This window comes from Lontra canadensis, unplaced genomic scaffold, assembly GCF_010015895.1.
Source record: "Lontra canadensis isolate GAN:19392208 unplaced genomic scaffold, GSC_riverotter_1.0 scaffold117, whole genome shotgun sequence".
Lineage (NCBI taxonomy): Eukaryota > Metazoa > Chordata > Mammalia > Carnivora > Mustelidae > Lontra > Lontra canadensis.
Window position 1 is genome coordinate 2308358 of NW_022631111.1, and position 19118 is coordinate 2327475.

At 36.6% G+C, this 19118-nt stretch overlaps 1 protein-coding gene across 5 annotated transcripts in view; it reads left to right on the plus strand.

Moving 5' to 3' along the window:
- Positions 1–19118, plus strand: part of PTPN4 (protein tyrosine phosphatase non-receptor type 4) — a 207872-nt gene that overhangs the window by 30937 nt on the left and 157817 nt on the right. For 4 of the 5 annotated variants that reach the window (XM_032840891.1, XM_032840893.1, XM_032840890.1 and 1 more), the window contains exon 2: positions 10488–10642. In XM_032840891.1, coding sequence (XP_032696782.1) covers positions 10505–10642 — 138 coding nt within the window. In that variant the 5' untranslated portion in view covers positions 10488–10504. Of the gene's footprint in view, positions 1–10487; positions 10643–19118 lie in introns of those variants that run through there. The other variant, XM_032840895.1, reaches the window with a different exon arrangement.

The following is a 19118-nucleotide window of genomic DNA, read 5'->3' on the forward strand; positions in this document are numbered from 1 at the left end:
AAAACTCAGTATCTGCCAAGCACAATAAAATGATGTGTGCCTGTATATCTTTGTCAAAATTGAGTTGTCCATATATGTGTGGGTCTTATTCTGGACTCTGTTTTGTTTCATTCCTCTGTTAAGATGATCTTGATGACAATGTAGTGTCTTGGTTTCTGTAGTTTATAATGAGTCTTAAAATCAGTAGATTTAGTCTCCCATTTTGTGTTTCTTTTTCAAAGTTGTTTTCAACTTTTTTTTTTTTTTTAAAGATTTATTTATTTAGAGAGTATGTGTTTATGCTAGTAGGGGGAGGGGCAGAAGGAGAATGAGAGAGGGAATCTCAAGTAGGCTCGTCACTGAGTGTGGATCCTGATCCTGGACTTGATCTCATGACCTGAGTTGAAACCGAGAGTCAGACACTTATCCGACTGAGGCACCCAGGTGCCCCTCAACTATTTTCAATTCAAATCTTTTCAATTTACATTCAAGTCTCTCATTTTCTTGTGAATTTTAGAATTGGTTTGTCAGGTTCTATAAGCAAGCCTGCTGTGATTTTTATTGAGATTGCCTTGAATCTACAGATTATCTAACCTGTGAACACAGTGTATCTCTTCACATATTTTCTTTCTTCAATTTCTCTCAGTAGTGTTTTGAAGTTTTCAGTTTCATTGCTATTGTAAATTATATTGTTTTTAAATTATAATTTTTGTTGTTGCTAGTTTGTGGAAATACAATTAATTTTTACATTTTGATGTTACATTTTGCTTTGCTAACCTCACTTACTAGTTCTAGAAGCTTTTTTTGTAGATGTCTTCAGATTCTCTATGTAGAAGGTTATGTCATCTGCAAATATTGGTAGTTTTCCTTCTTCTAACCTCAGTGACTTGTATTTCCTTTTTTTTGCCAAATTGCTCTGGCTCACACCTCCAGTACAATTCTGAATAGCAGTGATGAGAGCTGATAGATATCCTTGTTTTTGCTTTTAAATTTTTAAAAATGTTTTATTTATTTGGGGGTGTGTGTGGAGATAATGCAGGAGCAGGGGGAGGGGCAGAGGGAGGGAGAGAAGCAGGTAGCCTGATGTGGGGCTCAATTCCAGGACCCTGAAATGAGGACCTGAGCTGAAGGCAGCCGCTTAACTGACTGAGTCACCCAGGGACCGTGATATTCTTGTTTTGTTCCTGATTTTTACTCGTAAAGCATTCCATTTTTTAGTATTCAGTATGATGTTAACGGTGTTTTCCATGTTGGCCTTTATTAGGTCAAGGAAGATTTGTTTGTCCCTTGCTTTGATTCCCTACCACCCATTTCATCTTTCTTATTACTTTCTAGCTACTGCTGAGCCATGTCATTTGTCTCTCTGTGTCAGCCAAACCCTTTAATCTATATTTATGATGATTGAAAAATAAACTGTTTGCCATTTTGTCCTTTGAAGTTAAAAGTCAGAAAGAATGTGCTTTCGTTGAACAGAAAACATTGTATTAACATTAAATAGAATTCTAAATAGAAAACAATTTTATCTCACAGTTTTAATTCACTAATCATTATGTGAATAGCCCAAGTGCTTTTTCTGTCTCTTAACTGTATGTGTCCATATTTTTTTAGTTTAAGTATCACCATGTATGTTCAGCTCTTTTGACTTAATATGTACAGATTTTTAATGCATGTAGACATAAAAAGATTTATCATAATTTTAGGTCTTTTAGAATGTTTAAATTTGTATTAGTACATTGAGTATAAAGGACTGAATATTTTTGTAGACCACAATTCATAAATGTTTTCTTAAAAAAGATGGTCTCGTTTCCACTGAAAGCAGTTGTGTACATGTATATCAATTTCACTGAAACACTTTTCAGATGAAAAAAGAAAACTGTAATGAAGAATTTTATTTGAACTTCTTCTAAAACATCATGGAAGGTTTAGCATTTTTTTTTCACAGAGTTAGAATTTTCAAGTAATAAACTTCTCCTAAAATCAAGTAGAATCATTGCTTTATGAAATGAAAGTAAATGGGGCAAGAAGTGTGACTATATTTAGTATATTGGTAACTAAATCTTGTAAGTGAAGATACCATTTTATGGAGAAGTCTTAAGAGCTGATTAGACAGTTCACTTATGCTTCAGATCTGAAGTGTTTAAGTATAAGTTTCCCAAGAAAGTAACTCAGTACTAAAGAAACTGAGTAGTGGGAACAATGCTGAGATTCTTTTTTAATTTTTTAAATTTATTTTTATTTTTATTTTTTAATTTTTTTCAATGCTGAGATTCTAAGTTAAGTACTTCAGACTGAAGATTCTAAGATATACAAGATGAGAATAGCCCAGAATATATACTTAATTTCTTATAATTTTCATTTGGTCACTTCCAGGAATACTTATTCACTGCCCAGCATCCTATAAGTTATGGATGGGGTTGAAGGTTATGGAGGGAAATACAATGTTAATTATGAGGACTACAAAAGTAAAATATTTTATGCTAGAATGTAAGTTCCATAAGAATAGGGATTTGTGTCCCCCCACCCCCAATTGATGTATGCCAAGGGCCTAGATCTGTGCCTGGCACGACGTAACGAATATTTGCTGAACGAACATATGACTAAATCTACTGGTAGTGTACTTAGAAATTATTTCTGGGGTGCCTGGGTGGCACACGCAGTTGGTAGAGCATTCAACTCTTGATCTTAGGGTTGGGAGTTTGAGCCTCACATTGGCAAAGAGATTACTTTTAAAAAATAAAATAGTTCAAAAAATTTATTCCTAATGTTTTTTAGTGAGAAGGATGCTTTTTAGGTATGTGAATATAAAACTCAGTCTATTCTTTTAAAGTTTTTTTTAATTTTTTTTGTTTTTATTTTAATTTCACTTAGTTAACATACAGTGTATATTAGTTTCAGGTGTACAATACAGTGATTCAATACTTCCATACATCACCCAGTGCTCATCACAGCAAGTGCCCTCCTTAATCCCCATCACTTGTTTCCCCCATCTCCTACCCTAACTCTGATAATCATCAATTTGTTCTCTATAAGTGAAAGTCTGTTTCTTGGTTTGTCTTTCTGTTTTTTTCCCTTTGCTCATTTGTTTTATTGCTCAAGTTCCACATATGAGTGAAATCATACAGCATCTGTCTTTTCTCTGACTTATTTTGCTTAGCATTATACTCTCCAGCTCCGTCCCATGTTGTTGCAGATGACAAGATTTCACTCTTTTTTTTATGGCTGAATAATATTCATATGTGTGTGTGTGTGTGTGTGTGTGTGACTTCTTCTTCATCCATTTGTCAGTCAGTGGACACCTGAGCTACTTCCATAATTTGGCTAGTGTGAATAATGCTCCTGTAAACATAGGGGTGCATGTATTCCTTTGAATTAGTGTTTTTCTGGGTTTTTTGGGGGGGCGGGTAAATACCCAATAGTGTGATTGCTAGACTGTAGACCAGTTCTGTTTTTAACTTTTTGAGGAACCTCCATACTGTTTTCCACAATGGCTACACCAGTTTGCATTCCCACCAACAGTGTATGAGTGTTCCTTTTTCTCCACATTCTCACCGATACCTTTTGTTTCTTGTGTTGTTGATTTTAGCCGCACTGACAAATGTGCAGTGATATCTCATTGTAGTTTTGATTTGCATTTCCTTTATGGTAAGTGATGATGAGCATCTTTTCATGTGTCTCTTGGCCATCTATATGTCTTCTTTGAAGAAATGTCTGTTCTTTTCAAAAAAAAGTTTTTAGAAATTTAAAGATTACTATTAATGAATTTTTTTCTCATCAAATAATCAAAATGAAGTTATTTAAAGCTCTCAGTTAGCAGGGTGTAAACGAGTAAGGTTTTATTATATGTTATGGGAAGCCAGCATCTTGTGACAATCCACATTTTAGACTGTTGAATATTTAGAATAGTCCATTTTTGTAGTTGGCCTTAGCAATGTAAATTTATCCTTTTAAAGTTAGTTAATTTTATCTTAAATACTTTCTGACCATTATTGTTCGTGACTTGAGGTTGAGAAGAATCTTTTGGCATTAATAGCTACTTGAGGTTGTATATAAAGCTTTATTATGTAATTTAAAAAATATATAAATCTGGGGGCACCTGAGTGGCTCAGTCCGTTAAGCATCCGACTCTTGATTTCCACTCAGATCATGTTCTCAGGGTTTTGAGATTGAGCTCCAAGTTGGGCTGTGTGCTTGTGGGGAGTCTTTTTGAGATTCTCTCCCTTTTTCTCTGTCCCTCCCCCCACTTTCCTGCTTGCTTGCTCTCTCTCTAAAATAAGTAAAAAATAAATCTTAAAAATTAAAAGATACAAGTCTGAAAAACATTTTTATTCATGAACATAAGTATAAGAAACATGAGATTTTGAGGATAGAGGGTACGTACATTTTGTTCTATTATAAGAACATTTATATATGCTAATTATAATTTTCTACTGTCCTATTATGAGTGCTTTTTGTTTGGATGTTTCCTACTTATGGTAACCAAGTTTAGGTTTCTCTGGTCTGTAAAGAACAGTGGCTTTTAACCTTACTTATAATCTACTAAACTTGTTTAAACATGGAACCAATAGATGGGTTACTTTCAGGATATGTTTATGTAAGTATGTTGTCCAAGAGTAGATTTGGGTTGTCTCTAAAAACATGTGACTTAGTTTTCTAAATAACTACATATTTGTAGAAAGGCTACTCAGTGTTCTGTTTGTTTTTGCTAAAAATGGAAGCAATACCCAATAAAGTATTTGGTTAATGTTAATTGTGTTGTATTTCAAAATACTGAAAAGTGCTGTTTGCACTTCACTTTGTAAATAATATTCACAATAAAATTATAATATTTATTTATTTTTAAAAAGATTTTATTTGTTTATTTGACAGAGATCACAAGTAGGCAGAGAGGCAGGTAGAGAGAGAGAGGAAGGGAAGCAGTCTCCCTGCTGAGCAGAGAGCCCGATGTGGGGCTCAATCCCAGGACCCTGGGATCATGACCTGAGCCGAAGGCAGAGAGGCTTTAACCCACTGAGCCACCCAGGCACCCCTAAAATTATAATATTTCAATCATAAAGGGTACCTGGCTGTCTTAGAAGAGCATGCGACTCTTAATCTTGAAATTGTGAGTTCGAGTCCCATGTTGGCTGTAAAGATTACTTACATAAGTAAATAAACTTAAAAAAAAAAATAAAAGCATGATATTAGCATTCCCTAGACCGCAATTAGAAAGTTGTGTGAGATAAGGTAAACTAGACTATGGTGAGTAGTCATTAAGGAGAAAAGTAATAAAGAGTTTTGAAAAATGGATAGTCTGTGTTTGTTCATATAGTCTCCTTTAGTGACTTTTTGAAAGTTTATATGTAGCATAGAGGATGATCAGAAGAGCCCATTAGAAACATTTGATATTTTGCTCAACTGGGACTTTAAGGAGTTATGTTCTCTTAGCATCTCTAAAAGAACGTTTTGCTCTCATAAGTGAATAAAAAAAGTTGGAAGTGCTCTAGAAAAGGTGTCTCTTCTGAGAAAGGCAGACAGTTACCTGCAAGCCAGATGTCATATATTAAGGTTCTCGTAACCTTTCGGGAGTGTGTTTTCAAGATATAATGAAAATTCTGACTAGACTTATTTGGCTTATTGTTATATTTCTTATCACTTATGGGCAGTTAGGTTGTCACTGGCATAATTGTGCCATTTGTAAAGTGGTATGTATCTTAAAGGTAGGTACTTTTCAAGATTGGAAGATTCTCATATGATATCTGGGGTGAGTTAAATAGATATTTCATTGAAACAAACAAAGAAATTTCATTGAAACCATTAATCTAGGTTCAAGTGCAAATGTCAGAAGTAGATGTGCCAGTAAATGGGGAAGACTGGTTTTGGCAGAATACATTGATATCTTTTGATCTTGTCATTCCTGTACCATTCTTTGACATTGTGATACCTTTGTGACATCAACCAGTATTCTTTTTTTGGTAGCTCCCCCTACTGTTAAAACTGATTTGCTGATTCTGCTGTTACTTATGAATTTCTAAGGTCTTTGCCCACTTTCTTTGTCTGGACCACTCACCCCAGGTGAAGGGAAGGCAGGACTGGGGAGAAGAGAAATACATATATCCATTACAGGCAAGAGTGGAACATGCACAAAGAGGTGATTGTGTGTGTTGCTTCATATTTTCTTTTTAGCTTTACAATAAGTCTTTGTATGAGAGAAAATCCATTAAATTTTTAATGCTTTTAATCAGTAAGTGTATAGTCTTTCTTTTTTTTTTTTTTTTTTAAGATTTTTATTTATTTATTCGACAGAGAGAGATCACAAGCAGGCAGAGAGAGAGGAAGGGAAAGCAGGCTCCCTGCTGAGCAGAAAGCCTGATGCGGGGCTCGATCCCAGGACCCTGGGATCATGACCTGAGCCGAAGGCAGAGGCTTAACCCACTGAGCCACCCAGGTGCCCCTGTATAGTCTTTTCTATTTGAAGACTTTTTTTGTTTTTTTAAGTAAGCTCCACGCCCAGTGTGGAATTCAGTGTGGGGCTTGAACTCACCACCCTGAGATCACGACCTGAACTGAGATCAAGAGTCAGATGCTTAACCCAGGTGCCTCATTGTTTTATATTTTCTCTTTGGTGAATATTTGTTGATTGAGTAGTACCATCGTGAAACGTGTATTAGTTTTCTATTGATATGTAATGAATTACCCAAATTTGGCAGTTTAAAACAACACATTTTCCTCCAGTTTCATGGGTGAGGAGGATGGGCGCAGCTTGGTTGTATTTCACATAGTTGCAGTCTAGATGTTGACTGAACTTTGGGAGCCTGGGTTCTTTTCCAGGTTCGTGTGATTGTTGATGAATACAATGAAATGTAGGGCTGAGGTCTTTAGTTTCTTGCTGGCTGTCCGCTCCTAGAGGCCCTTTCACTGTTGTCTCACAACATGCCATACCATGTCTTTAAAGCCAGCAGTAGAATTTCTTTTACTTCAGGAAGTTCCTGGTTTTTTGAGGGCTTCCATCTAACTCAGGCCCACCAAGGGTGCTCTTGATTTACTCAGTTGACTTGGGACTTTAATCACATCTGCAGAATCGTCACCCTTCCCCTAATTGTGGAAGGAAAAAAATCTCATCAAATTTCTTAAGTCTTTGCCACACTCATGTAGAGGGTATTGTACCGTTATCTGTTTGATTAATTAAGAATAAGAAAAAAGTTTTAAAATAACATTCACATAGTCCTTTTTAAAAAGTTTTTTAAGTTCAGTTAGCCAACATATAGTACATTATTAGTTTTTGATGTAGTGTTCAGTGATTCATTAGTTACGTATAACACCCAGTGCTCATCACATCAGGTCTATTCCCTTCTTTGATGCTTTTCTTTATGTAGATCTGAATTTTGACCTCTATTATTTTACTTCCCTCTAAATAACTTCTTTTAAAATATTGTGCAAGGCTGGTCTACTGGCAACAAATCCTCCCCCCTTTTTTGGTCTGAGAAGCTATTTATTTCTCTTTCTTTTTTGCAGGATATAGAATTCTACATCTCTAGGGTGTTTTTTCCCCTCAATATTTTAAATATTTCACCCTAGTTTCTTTTTGTTTACATGCTTAAGCAGTCAGATATATTCTTAAATTTTTACATTTTCTCCTCAATAAGTAAGCTGTTTTTCCCTCTGACTTCTTTTAGGATTTTTAAATTTAAATTTTTAGTTTTAAAACTATTTGCTTAGGTATAGGCAGGGTTGGGTTTTTTTTTTGTTTTTTTTTTTTTGTTTTTTTTGTTTTTTTTTTTACATTTTTCCTTGTTGGTGTTCTCAGAGTTTTTTGGATCTGTGGTTTGATGTCTGACATTAATTTGGGGAATTCATTATTGTTCATATAAGTTCATTATTCTTTCAAATATGTTTTCTTTTCTGCCCCTCTCTTCTCTTCATGTATCCATGTTACACCTGTTTTTGTCCCACAGAGTTCAGGTGTTGGTTTTTTGTTTTGTTTTTTTTTTTGGTTTGTTTTTTTAGTCTTTGTTCTTTTTGCTTTCTGCTTTTTGAGGATTCTCTTGATATATCCTCTAGCTCAGAAATTCTTTCCTCTGTTGTGCCTAATACATGTCTGTCAGAAAGCATTCTTCATACGTGTTAGTATTCTTTACCTGTAACATTTCTTTTTGGTTCTTTCTTAACATTTCCATTCCTGTGCTCACATTGCCCATCTGTTCTGCATGCTGTCTACAATATCCATTAGAGCCTTTAGCATATTAATTTAGTTTTAAATTGTCTGTATGATAATTCCAAAATCCCTTTCATGTCTAGTTCTGATGCTTGCTTTGTCCTTTCAAGTAGTGTTTTTTTGCCTTTTAGTATGCCTTCTAAATATTTCTTTCTTTTTTTTTTTTTTTTTAAGATTTTATTTTTAGTGGTGCCTAGGTGCCTCAGTTGTTAAGTGTCTGCCTTTGGCTGAGGTCATGATCTCAACATCCTGGGATTGAGTCCCATATCAGGCTCCCCCTCTCCAGCTCCCCTGTGTTTGTGTTCCCTCTCTTGCTATCTTTCTCTGTCATAAATAAAATCTTAAAAAAAAAAAAAATTTTTTTTTTTTTAAGTAATCTCTACACCCAACGTGGGGCTCAAACTTACAACACTGAGATCAAGGGTCACATGCTCAACTGACAGCCAGCCAGGCACCCCTGTAAATTTTTCTTGATAGGCAGGCATGATGTTGTGGTAAGAAGAACTGATGTAAATACGCCTTTAATAGGTAGGGAGGAAAAACATTCTGTAATCCTCTGGTTAAGTTTCAGTATTTTAGTGAGCCTGTGCCTCCGGACTATGAATGTCACAAGGTTTCTCAGGTTTTTTTCTCCTTTTAGATGGGACAAAATGGCTAAAGTGGGCTGGAGTTGATTATTTCCATTCTCCCACTGGAAAGCTAGAGTGTGTGTGTGTGTGTGTGTGTGTGTGTGTGTTCATCCCGGCAGAAAGCTTAAGGCTACTTTTCTCCATATTCACTGTGGCAGTCTAGTTGGATTCCTGGAAGTAAATTTCACTGTATTGTGGGAGTCCTCCTATGACTGGGCCCCCTGGAGTTTTTAACTTTGAGAATTGACCACATCAAGCCTCCTGCAATTTGCCGGTTATGGTTCAGATTTTCTTACCCATGTACTGGCTCCTTGGTGGTTTCTGCTTGTGAGTCTCTACTTGAGATCCTTTGTATTTGCCTATCTCTTTTGTCTTGGGGGCAGTGGTTTGCCCTGTGTCTTCTCTCTCTTGTGAATCCAAGCAGCCTTGGTGATTTTCCAGTCTGTTCTACTTTTTACTTGTAAAAGTGGAGTAGAGTGACTTGCAAACTCTTAACATGTGGAACCAGAAACCACCAATCCCTTTTAATTGGTGAATCTTACTTGGCTAGCCCCTCTTTGTTAACTGCTAAAGCTGTTTTCCTTATACAGATCTCATACTTGTGTAACACTGACTTTTTCTTTTAGCTTAATCTTTTTGTCACGAACAGTCTGTGATGTCAGCTGCAGTTACTGAATATCACTGATTTGAATTGGTGTTTCTTTTGATTATTTTTTGCTTACTCATTGTTCAAATTTACTACTTATTTCTTACCCATATTTAAAAATTCTGTATACTTGTGTTTCTAATACATCCTATTTCCTTTCTCTAATTGTCTTTAAAAAGGAAGTTTTGTGGATTTTAAACTTTGAATCGTAGAATGTCTGAAAATATCTTTAGCTTTATTCCCCACATGAATGCCAATGTTTTTGGTATATAATTCTGTGTTTCATATAATTTTCAAAACTTCAAAGCTACATCTTCATTGCCTCCCCCCTATCTTCATTGCCTTTTAACATCAAGTACTGTAGATATCAGTGTGTTATCTGTTCTTTTATAGGCAATGTCATTTTTTTCCCTTTTAGGTTAAAAATTGAGAAGCAAAGATCTGTAGCCTTATGTTTTCTATTTTATTTTTGTTTTCTTGAGAATAATAAGAATACTCCTATTAGAATTAGTTTAAATTTGATTATAGTTAAAATCAAGAGTATTATTGTATATATTTTAAAAAATTGAACAAACTCCCATGCTTCCCCCAGGTCTTAATTTTAGTAAAGGTAAGGGTCCTTTAGAGGTAAACAAAACAGTCTTCCCTCCTGTTTCCATTCTACAGTGTTTTTAAGTATTTGCATCAGTGAGTAATGTCCAACTTCCTTAGGTGGCATATTCTCCTACCCGTTTTTTGGCTACTCACAAATTTATATATTTTGAATTGGATTATGACTTCCTGAATAATTTGTGTATTGTCTTCTCAATGGAGCAGTTCAAAATAAAGCTCTTCCAAGCATTTTGAATATGTAGTTCAAATGATGAATTATATATAGTACCTTTTTTTATGCATACAATTTTTATTAGTGTTTCAAAAGTTATAATTGCTTTTTACTTAAGTGTTAGTTGAAAATTTTATATAATAACCTTGGTGTTTTACACTACTTCATATCTTCAGCTATTCTTTTATTTAGTGAAAAAAAATTTTTTTTCCAACTTAGACCGAGTGTGGACAGTAATGACCTCACGTTTCCGATTGCCTGCTGGCAGAACCTACAATGTACGAGCATCAGAGTTGGCCCGAGACAGACAGCATACTGAGGTGGTTTGCAACATCCTTCTTCTGGATAACACTGTACAAGCTTTCAAAGTTAATGTAAGTATTTTATGTCTTTTTTCTTCTAATAATTTCTGGTTATAAATCTGAGTTTAGATGGTATTTTAAAACTAAAACTTTAATTGTAGTACAGTTTGAAAGCCTTATTCAGTGAAGAAAGTCTGTTTAGTATGGCTTTGTAAGCTTCTGGTATAAGTTCTGATTTAAACTGGGTCTTTTAAGAAGTTGACAAACAACAGTGCATTCTGATTAGTGGAGCAGATCAATAGTATATGGGTGGTTTTTATAAATGTGCTTGAAAGGTGTTCTAAATAATTTATACATTTTGTTTATAATCTTCCTTGTATTTTCTGTGAATAAAACTTGCTAAACAAAGATAAAGGACAGTCCTGATCTTACCTGAGTCTTCTCTGAAATATTCGTTTAACAAATATTTGTTCATCCTATTTGTATCTGTCTTCATTTGCTTAACATTGTGACTTTGCCCATGTGGCATGCTAACAGTTGTTGGTTCATTTTCATTGCTGTATAGTACTCTAGTGTATGAGTACACCACAGTTTATTTACTCATTTTTTTGGTCACCGTTTTCTTGTCCAGTTTACTATTGGTGTGTATTTGGATTTTTTCTGCTTTGGGCTCTTTTCAGTAACATTACTGCGAACATTCTTGTGTCTGTCTCATTATATACAAGTGTTCCTTTTTTTTTTATTTAAAAAATTTCCAACCTGCAAAAGAGTTGGAAGAATAGTACAGTAAATACCCACAGGGGTTCCTGGGGGCTCAGTCTGCTGAGTGTCTGCCTTCACCTCAGGTCATGAGTCAAAAGTTCTGGGATCAAGCCCTGTGCCAGTCTACCTGCTCAGTGGGGAACCTTCTTCTCCCTCTTCTTCCAATCCCCCTGTGTGCTCTCTCTCAAATAAATAAATTAAATCTTAAAAAAAAATGAATACCAACATCCTTTTAGCTAGACTATTCCGTTGTTAACATTTTGCACATTTGCTTTATTTTCCTTTTTCTGTGTGTATTCTCTGAACCTTCTGAAAGTTTAGTACTTCAGCAGCTTAGGAATCTCATAATTTACCACAGAACTACTGTCATCCTCAAAAATGAAACATTATGGGACACCTGGGTGGCTCAGTTGTTGAGTGTCTGCCTTTGGCTCGGGTCATGGTCCCAGGGTCCTGTGATCGAGCCCCATATTGGGCTCTCTGCTCAGTGGAAGGCCTCCCTCTCCCTCTCCCACACCCCCTGCTTGTTTCCCCTCTCTCACTGTGTCTCTCTGTGTCAAATAAATGAATAAAATCTTAAAATCAAACATTATGAAAATAATAGTAGCTGGTATATAGTCCATGTTCAAACTGGATTCCTCATTTCTCATTTTTATATCTCCAAAATAGCACCTTCCGTTTCCTGCTGTGTTACCTGGGTAGTGATATAAAAGACTAATCTGCTGATATCTTGCTATTTATAATAGCCTGGATAGATATGGGCTTATACCTAGTGAAATAAGTCAGAGAGAAAGAAATACTGTCTGACTTTACTCCTGAATGGAAGCTAAGAAAGCTGACCTCTTAGAAACAGAGAGTAAAAAGTTTCCAGGGGTTGGGATGTAGGGGAAATGGAGATGTTGGTAATAACTGGTACAAACTTCCAGTTATGAATAAGTTCTGGGGATCTAATATATGGACAGCATGGTGACTGTAGTCAGTAGTACTGTACTGTATGCTTGAAAGTTGCTAAGGGAATAAATCTTAAATGTTTTCAGAACACACAGTAAAAGGTAATATATGAGGTGATGAAGGTACTAACTTTATCATGGTAATTGTTTCACAGTGTGTGTGTGTATCAGATCATCTTGTCCTATCTTAAACTTACACAATGTCATATCTCAATTATATGTCAGTAAAGTTGGGGAAAATAAAATATTAATCTTATTTCCTTACCAGTTTCTTAAACTTAAATTTTTCTGTATTACCATATAACATGGTTGCGAATTTATCTTTTTTTTACTGAAACTTCAGGCCATTTCACACTGGAAAAGGGACTGCAGAGCAGTACGTTTAAGGATATTATCTAACTTACTCAACTAATGTGCTTTTCCAAATGTTAAGCTTTAATTTTTTTTGTATTCTGTCATCGGTTAAAAGGTAGGTGGTATAGGTTGCCAACAAGGGATAATATTCAATGAAGGAAGTTCTTCATAAAAAGTTTTAATTAATGGAAACTCATGTTTTAGGAATTGATATAAGAAAATAAGTCCCAGGGAGCCTGGGTGGCTCAGTGGGTTAAAGCCTTTGCCTTCAGCTCAGGTCATAATCCCAAGGTCCTGGGATGGAGCCTTGTGTCGGGCTCTCTGCTCGGCAGGAGCCTGCTTCCTCCTCTCTCTCTGCCTGCCTCTCTGCCTGCTTGTGATCTCTGTCAACTTGTGATCTCTGTCAAATAAATAAATAAATAAAATCTTAAAAAGAAAAAAAAAAGAAAATGAGTCCCTTTTTCTGTTACTGATTCAATAAAATTCTTTTGGGAGGTTTTAAATAATAATTCTTAATATTAATATTTACTTTACATTTTAACTTACAGTTTTATATTTGTTTCAAAATATTGCAGATGGATTTACTGTGTTTCCCATCTAGCAAAATATTTTCTTTTGGGCACTTTGGTTAATAATGGAATGTTGTATTTTTCAATATAGTAAACAGTGTACTAATTGCTCTTTTAGAGAGACATATATTTAATGTATTTATGGGTTTTGTTTATATATTCAAATATCAGCTCTAATATAATTTAGTGCATTACTACTAGAATGATAAATATTATATGGTACTGAAACTTTTTCTACCATTACTTAGGTCATCAACAGATTTAAGAGGAACAATGTGAGAAATTGACTGTTGGATATGTAGTATATTTATTCCTCAGTGTATTTGGACCCAACTCATTCAGAATGTCCGAGTTGCTTTGTACTTTTGTGTAGATGCTGCATATTTTAATCTATGTGAATTGCTCTTTAGTTATGCTGTGTACATTAAGAGGGAAGTTCAAATCTCTGGTATTTGTTCTCCGTGTCCACCAAGTACCATAAGTCTCAGAAATAGACACTGTGGGCAGCTGCTAGTTTCACCAGCATCTCTCTATTCACTGGGAAGGAGAACTGCTCAGTTTCCTTTAGAAATTAACCAAGCAATAATTTGTAACATCTTAGCTTTTGGAGTCATTCCCTTCCCTGCAAGATTTCTGTACCACAAATGAAATGTTCATTGTTGCCAAAGTGTGCTTTTTTTCCATCTGGTATTCATCTCATCAAAACCTTTTCTGTATATTTTCCCCCGGAAGAAAATGATGTAATGAAGGAGTTGATATAACTTCATTAGTTCCTTTTTTCTTTCTCTTGCATATACAGGATTAAGATAAGCATGTTAGCATTGCTTCAGTTTGAAGGTCCTTTTTCACTGTGGTTTTGGCACAATCATTTATTTTACTGTAGCCAGCCTGTGGAGTGTGTTTTCTCTCTCATGTCCTTGAATTCATTGTCAGTCACAAAATATTTAGTGGAAACATATTAAATGCTTTAAAATATGTAGTACTCTCCGTGTATGGGACCTCAGCTAGAAGACTGAAAGAGACTGGAGGCTAGCATCATCTGAAGGTTTATTCACTCATATGACTATTATCTGAGACCTTAGCTGAGCCTTAAAACCTTATGATCTGTCTGTGTGCCCTGGGCTTCTTAACAGCACAGTGGCTGTATTCCAAAGGTGAGCATCCATAGAGAGAGTGGGAGCCAGGTTGTAGCCATATTGCTTTTTGTTATCTGGCTTTGGAAGTCAAATAATATCACTTCCACCATATTCTATTTGTTAGTGCTATCACAAGGTCACACTCAGGATCAATGGAAGGGAAATTTATTCAGTGTATAGTTCTAAGGTGCTTCATAGATAGCACTGTTCAAAGATAGAGAACAAAGCTTTTGCATTCAGGGATTTTCTTTTCTCTTTTTCTTTCCTTTCCTTTTTTTTTTTTTTTCTTTTATTTTTCCCACATTGAATTTTTCCTCAGTTTACTTTTTCACTCTTTGAAAAATTTTTATGTTAAATGGGCTCCATGCCTAACATGGGGCTTGAACTCATGACCCTGAGATCAAGAGTCACATGCTCTACCAATTGATCTTACCAGTGACTCCTCCCTTAGTTTATTTTTTGGAAATAAAATTACCTTTAAAGTACTAAAGCTGTTCTCTAAAGTATTTTCTTTGTTATCAATCTTTATGTACTTAAGAATAACTGATAATTTTTTAATGATACTGTTAGGGTCCGTGATCAAAGAACGAGACTGATTAAAGCAAAAATCAAACAAAACTTTATTTCACGCCAAGCATCAAAATCAAACTGACCGGTCAGGGCTGTCTCTTACGAAAAGGTGACGACGAAGGTCCCGGTAAGTCCGCTCCCAACGTGGCTGCTCTGGATTAGGCCTTTCTGTAGATGAGGCCACTCTGGATGAGGCCACTCCCAGGATGAGGCTGCAGCTGATGAGGTCGCTCCTCAGGGCTGCTCCCTGGAACGGCTGCTCATAAAAAGAGGCCACTCTGGAGGAAGCTTCTTTCCTGACGATGCTGCCTCCCACAGGGCTGCTCACCGAGGAAGCCTCTTTCCAGATGAAGCCGCTCCCCGGAATGGCGCAGCTCCAGCGAGGCTGTGGCTCAGGGTATCAAGGCCTCTCCTGGCAGCGAGGCCGTTCGCAGCGAGGTTGCTGGCATCTAGGCCGTTCCCCGCTGTGTGTCACCGGGGCCGCTGGTGTCGGGACCGCTGGCGTCGGGACAGCTGGCGTCTCGGCTGCTGCTGGAGTGCTGGGACCACTGGACCTCTGGCGTGCTGGGTCAGCTGGCGTCGGGACCGCTGGCGGCGGGACCACTGGTGTCAGGACCACTGGCGGCTGGGCTGCTGCTGGAGTGCTGGCGGCTCGGGTGCAACGGCGGGTCCTCTGCAGGTGGCTCCGCTGCTCCGAAGCCGCGGTGTGGGCGGGGCTGCAGGCATCAGAGCTGCCCGGGGCTCGGGTCCGCTGGCTGCTCGGGTGCAACGGCGGGTCTAGCTCTGACAAGAGCTGTCACACTCTCACAGCTCTTACAAGAGCTGTTACAGCTCCTACAGCTCTTAACGAGAGCTGCTACAGCTCCTATAGCTCTTACAAGAGCTGTCACAGCTCTCTTTCCTCTACTCCCGCCGACTCTCCTTCTTCTGCTCCTGCCGACTCTTCTGCTGCTGCTCCTGCCGACTCTTCTCTGCTGCTCCTTCCTTCTTCTTCTGACAGCTCTCCTTCCTCTCCCCTCACCAGCCTTGCAGACCTTTATGGGGGTGGTTGAGCCCCGCCCCTACACAGGTAGCCAATTGAATACTAATTCACCCAGTGGATATACCCATGCCACACCGATTGGACGTCTTCACCTGGCCTGCCCCGCCCCTACTTCCGGGGTCCACAAGCTAGTTACTCTGGGAGGGGCAGGCCCTTACAATACCAGTACCTCAGTTGTTGATGAAAGATATCATAAATCATAGATTTTGTTTTCTCTTAAAATAAGGTGAAATTCAATTAATACATATTTTAGTTATGTGATAATTTGGGTGATGAATATTTAGTTGGCTGATCCTTATACTTTTTTTTTCTGTTAAATAATATGTTAAACAATTTAGTAGTATAAATCAAGTTGCAGAGGTAGGGTTAGCAGGTGAAGGTGGATTAAGATGGGAAACTAAAGGAGTAGAGCATGAGTAAGGGGGTAGTATCAGACGGAGGAGGAGAATGAATCCCAAGCAGGCTTCATGTCCAGGGCAGAGCCCAGCACAGGCCTGATGTTATGACCCCAAGATCAGTATCTGAGCCCAAACCAGCAGCCTGATGCCCAACTGACTGAGCCACCCAGGTTCCCTGAGAGAGGATCTTAAGCAGCCTCCACACCCAGCACAGGATCTGATGACCCTGAGATCATGACCTGAGCTGAAATGAGGATGCCCAACCGACTGAGCCACCCAGGTGCCCTGACTTATTTATAATCACTCTCTAGTCTTTTACAGATGTAAAAAAGGATAGAATTTTAGGGTTTTTTTCCCCCTGATTATTGTTCCATTGACTTTACATATTGTATATGTGAGAAAATAAGTTTAGAGTCATTAGGTTACTTGCCAAAGCAGTTGCAGAGCCAGGAGAATGTGTGTGTGTGTGTGTGTGTGTGTGTGTGTGACAGAGAGAGAGAGAGAGAGAGAGAGAAGTTCTGTTAGCACCTCTTGTCAACATTTTAACTATTTTATTAAGTGTCATTTTCTAGCCCTACTTAAATTTGATATGTTAGTTCTTTAAAAATACTGTCATTTATGTGTCACTCAGATTCTCTCAGAGTGTTTTGTTTTACATATATTGGTTTATTCATGTATACAATTTAAGATTTTTTTTCTTTTTTAAAAAATTTATTTGTCAGAGAGAGAGCGTGCACACAAGCAGGCAGAGTGGCAGGCAGAGGTGTAGAGAGACTGTTACTTCTACAGACTCACTTTGATTACTGCCTTTACTGTTACTTTAGTGTGTCTTAAGCAAACATTATGTCCAGTCTCCCTTGTTTAACCTTGATATGGCTCAGATTGATTTTCGACAGTGTCTACCCTGAAAGAGAAATTACTGTTTACCAAGAATTTTTTTTAAGTAAAATCACATGTTAAAATGCAGCCGGTCATCTTTAGTGCAAAAATATGTGATAATTTGCTAATTACCATAGTGTTTGAAAATGCAAATGTTGTAGTATGTCATAGATCTTTAAAGATTTTGTTAAAAAAATTTTTTCCCTAAACTATATTATATTAAGCACTAGGAAACTCTTAATCAATCAGGTTTATAATTATGCAGAGTTAAGATTATCTTATTTCTTGTTTTTTTCCCTTTAATCCCACTATGTTTCATGAGGTGTATATATATAGTTCTTAGGTCTTGTAGCACATTTGTCATAAATAAGTTTGTTACTGATAATGACATTTACTTCTGTTGAGAGATTTCCTGGACAGTTATCCAGTGATGAATTTGTAAGTCTTTTTAGTGTGTGAAGACTTACAAGCTTAGTGACTATACAGAAGTTGCTCTACCTTTTTGTGTTTTAGATTCTTGATTTGTTTTTTTGGCGGGGGGGGGGATTCTGTGTAGAAAGTAATTGCAGATCAGTCTCCCTATGCCCTGGAAGTTATATACAGATTTTTTTGTTATAATATACATGCTATATATTGTACGGTGCATAGATATTCAGTATAAAACTCAGTGAATATTTGCATATGTATACATCTGTGGAAGTACAATAAGATTCCCTCACCAAAAAAAAAAAAAAAAAAAAAAAATGATTCTCTTGTGCCCCTCTAAGTATTTCCTACTCTATTTTATTTCCTCTCTTAGCTTTTTTGGGGTAATCTTTTAATATCCGACAGTTAGTGATTACCATAGAAATTACAAAATGTGTCTTTACTTATCAGTCTACCTTTAATACTTCTAACATGTTCACCCCCCCCAATACAAAAAGCTTAAAAACAGTTTAAATCCATTTACCTGCCTCCTACTTTTTTGCTATTATTATGTATTTCAACATCCCCCCATATGTTATAAACCCTGTAAGATATTGTTATTATTGCTTTAAACAATCAGTCATCTGTTTATTTGCTTTTATATCTATACTCTGCACTTACGCATTTCTCATATATCCATGCTTCCATCTAGAATCATCGTCCTTCATCCTAAAGAACTTCTTTTATTACTTTTTAAATAAGGTCTGTTTATGATAGATTCTTTCAACTTTTTGTCTTTTGTTATTCCTCATGTTCTGGGGGATATTTTTGCGGACAATAGAATTTTGTGTTGATAGGTTTTTCCTTCGGTAGTTTAATGATGTCACTTCATTGGCTTTCATATTTCTCTTAAGAAGTCATCTTTCACTTTTACTGTATTCTCCTGAAGGACAGGAGAGAGGTCCATTCATTCTTTGTTTTTAAGATTTTTCTCTTTCTTTGATTTTTAGTCAGTTGTCTGTAATATAGGTATATGTGGTTTTTTATGTGTGTGTTTTTCCTGATTGGTATTTACTGACATTCTTGAATCTGTAGGTTGATGTCTATAACATTTGAAAAGTTCTCATCTTTCACTGATTCAGATACTGCTTCTGACCCATTTTCTCTTCTTTCCTTCTGTACTTCAGTTACATATATATATTAGACTGTTTGACTACATCTCACATCTAATATATGTTCTACTTACAATTTTTTTCTGTCCTTTGAGTGGCTGCTAATCTGTCTTTACATGTGCTGATTGTATGGGGTTTTTTCCCTGTGCTTATTCTGCTTTTAAACCTATTCAAGGAGTTCCTCTATTTCACATGTTTTGCAGTTCTAGAATATCTCTGTGATCATTTTCATAGATTCTAATTCTCTGGTGAAATGTATCCTGTTTTAATCTATTTTCTGTTTTTTGATTCTGTTGTCTTTAATATGTAGT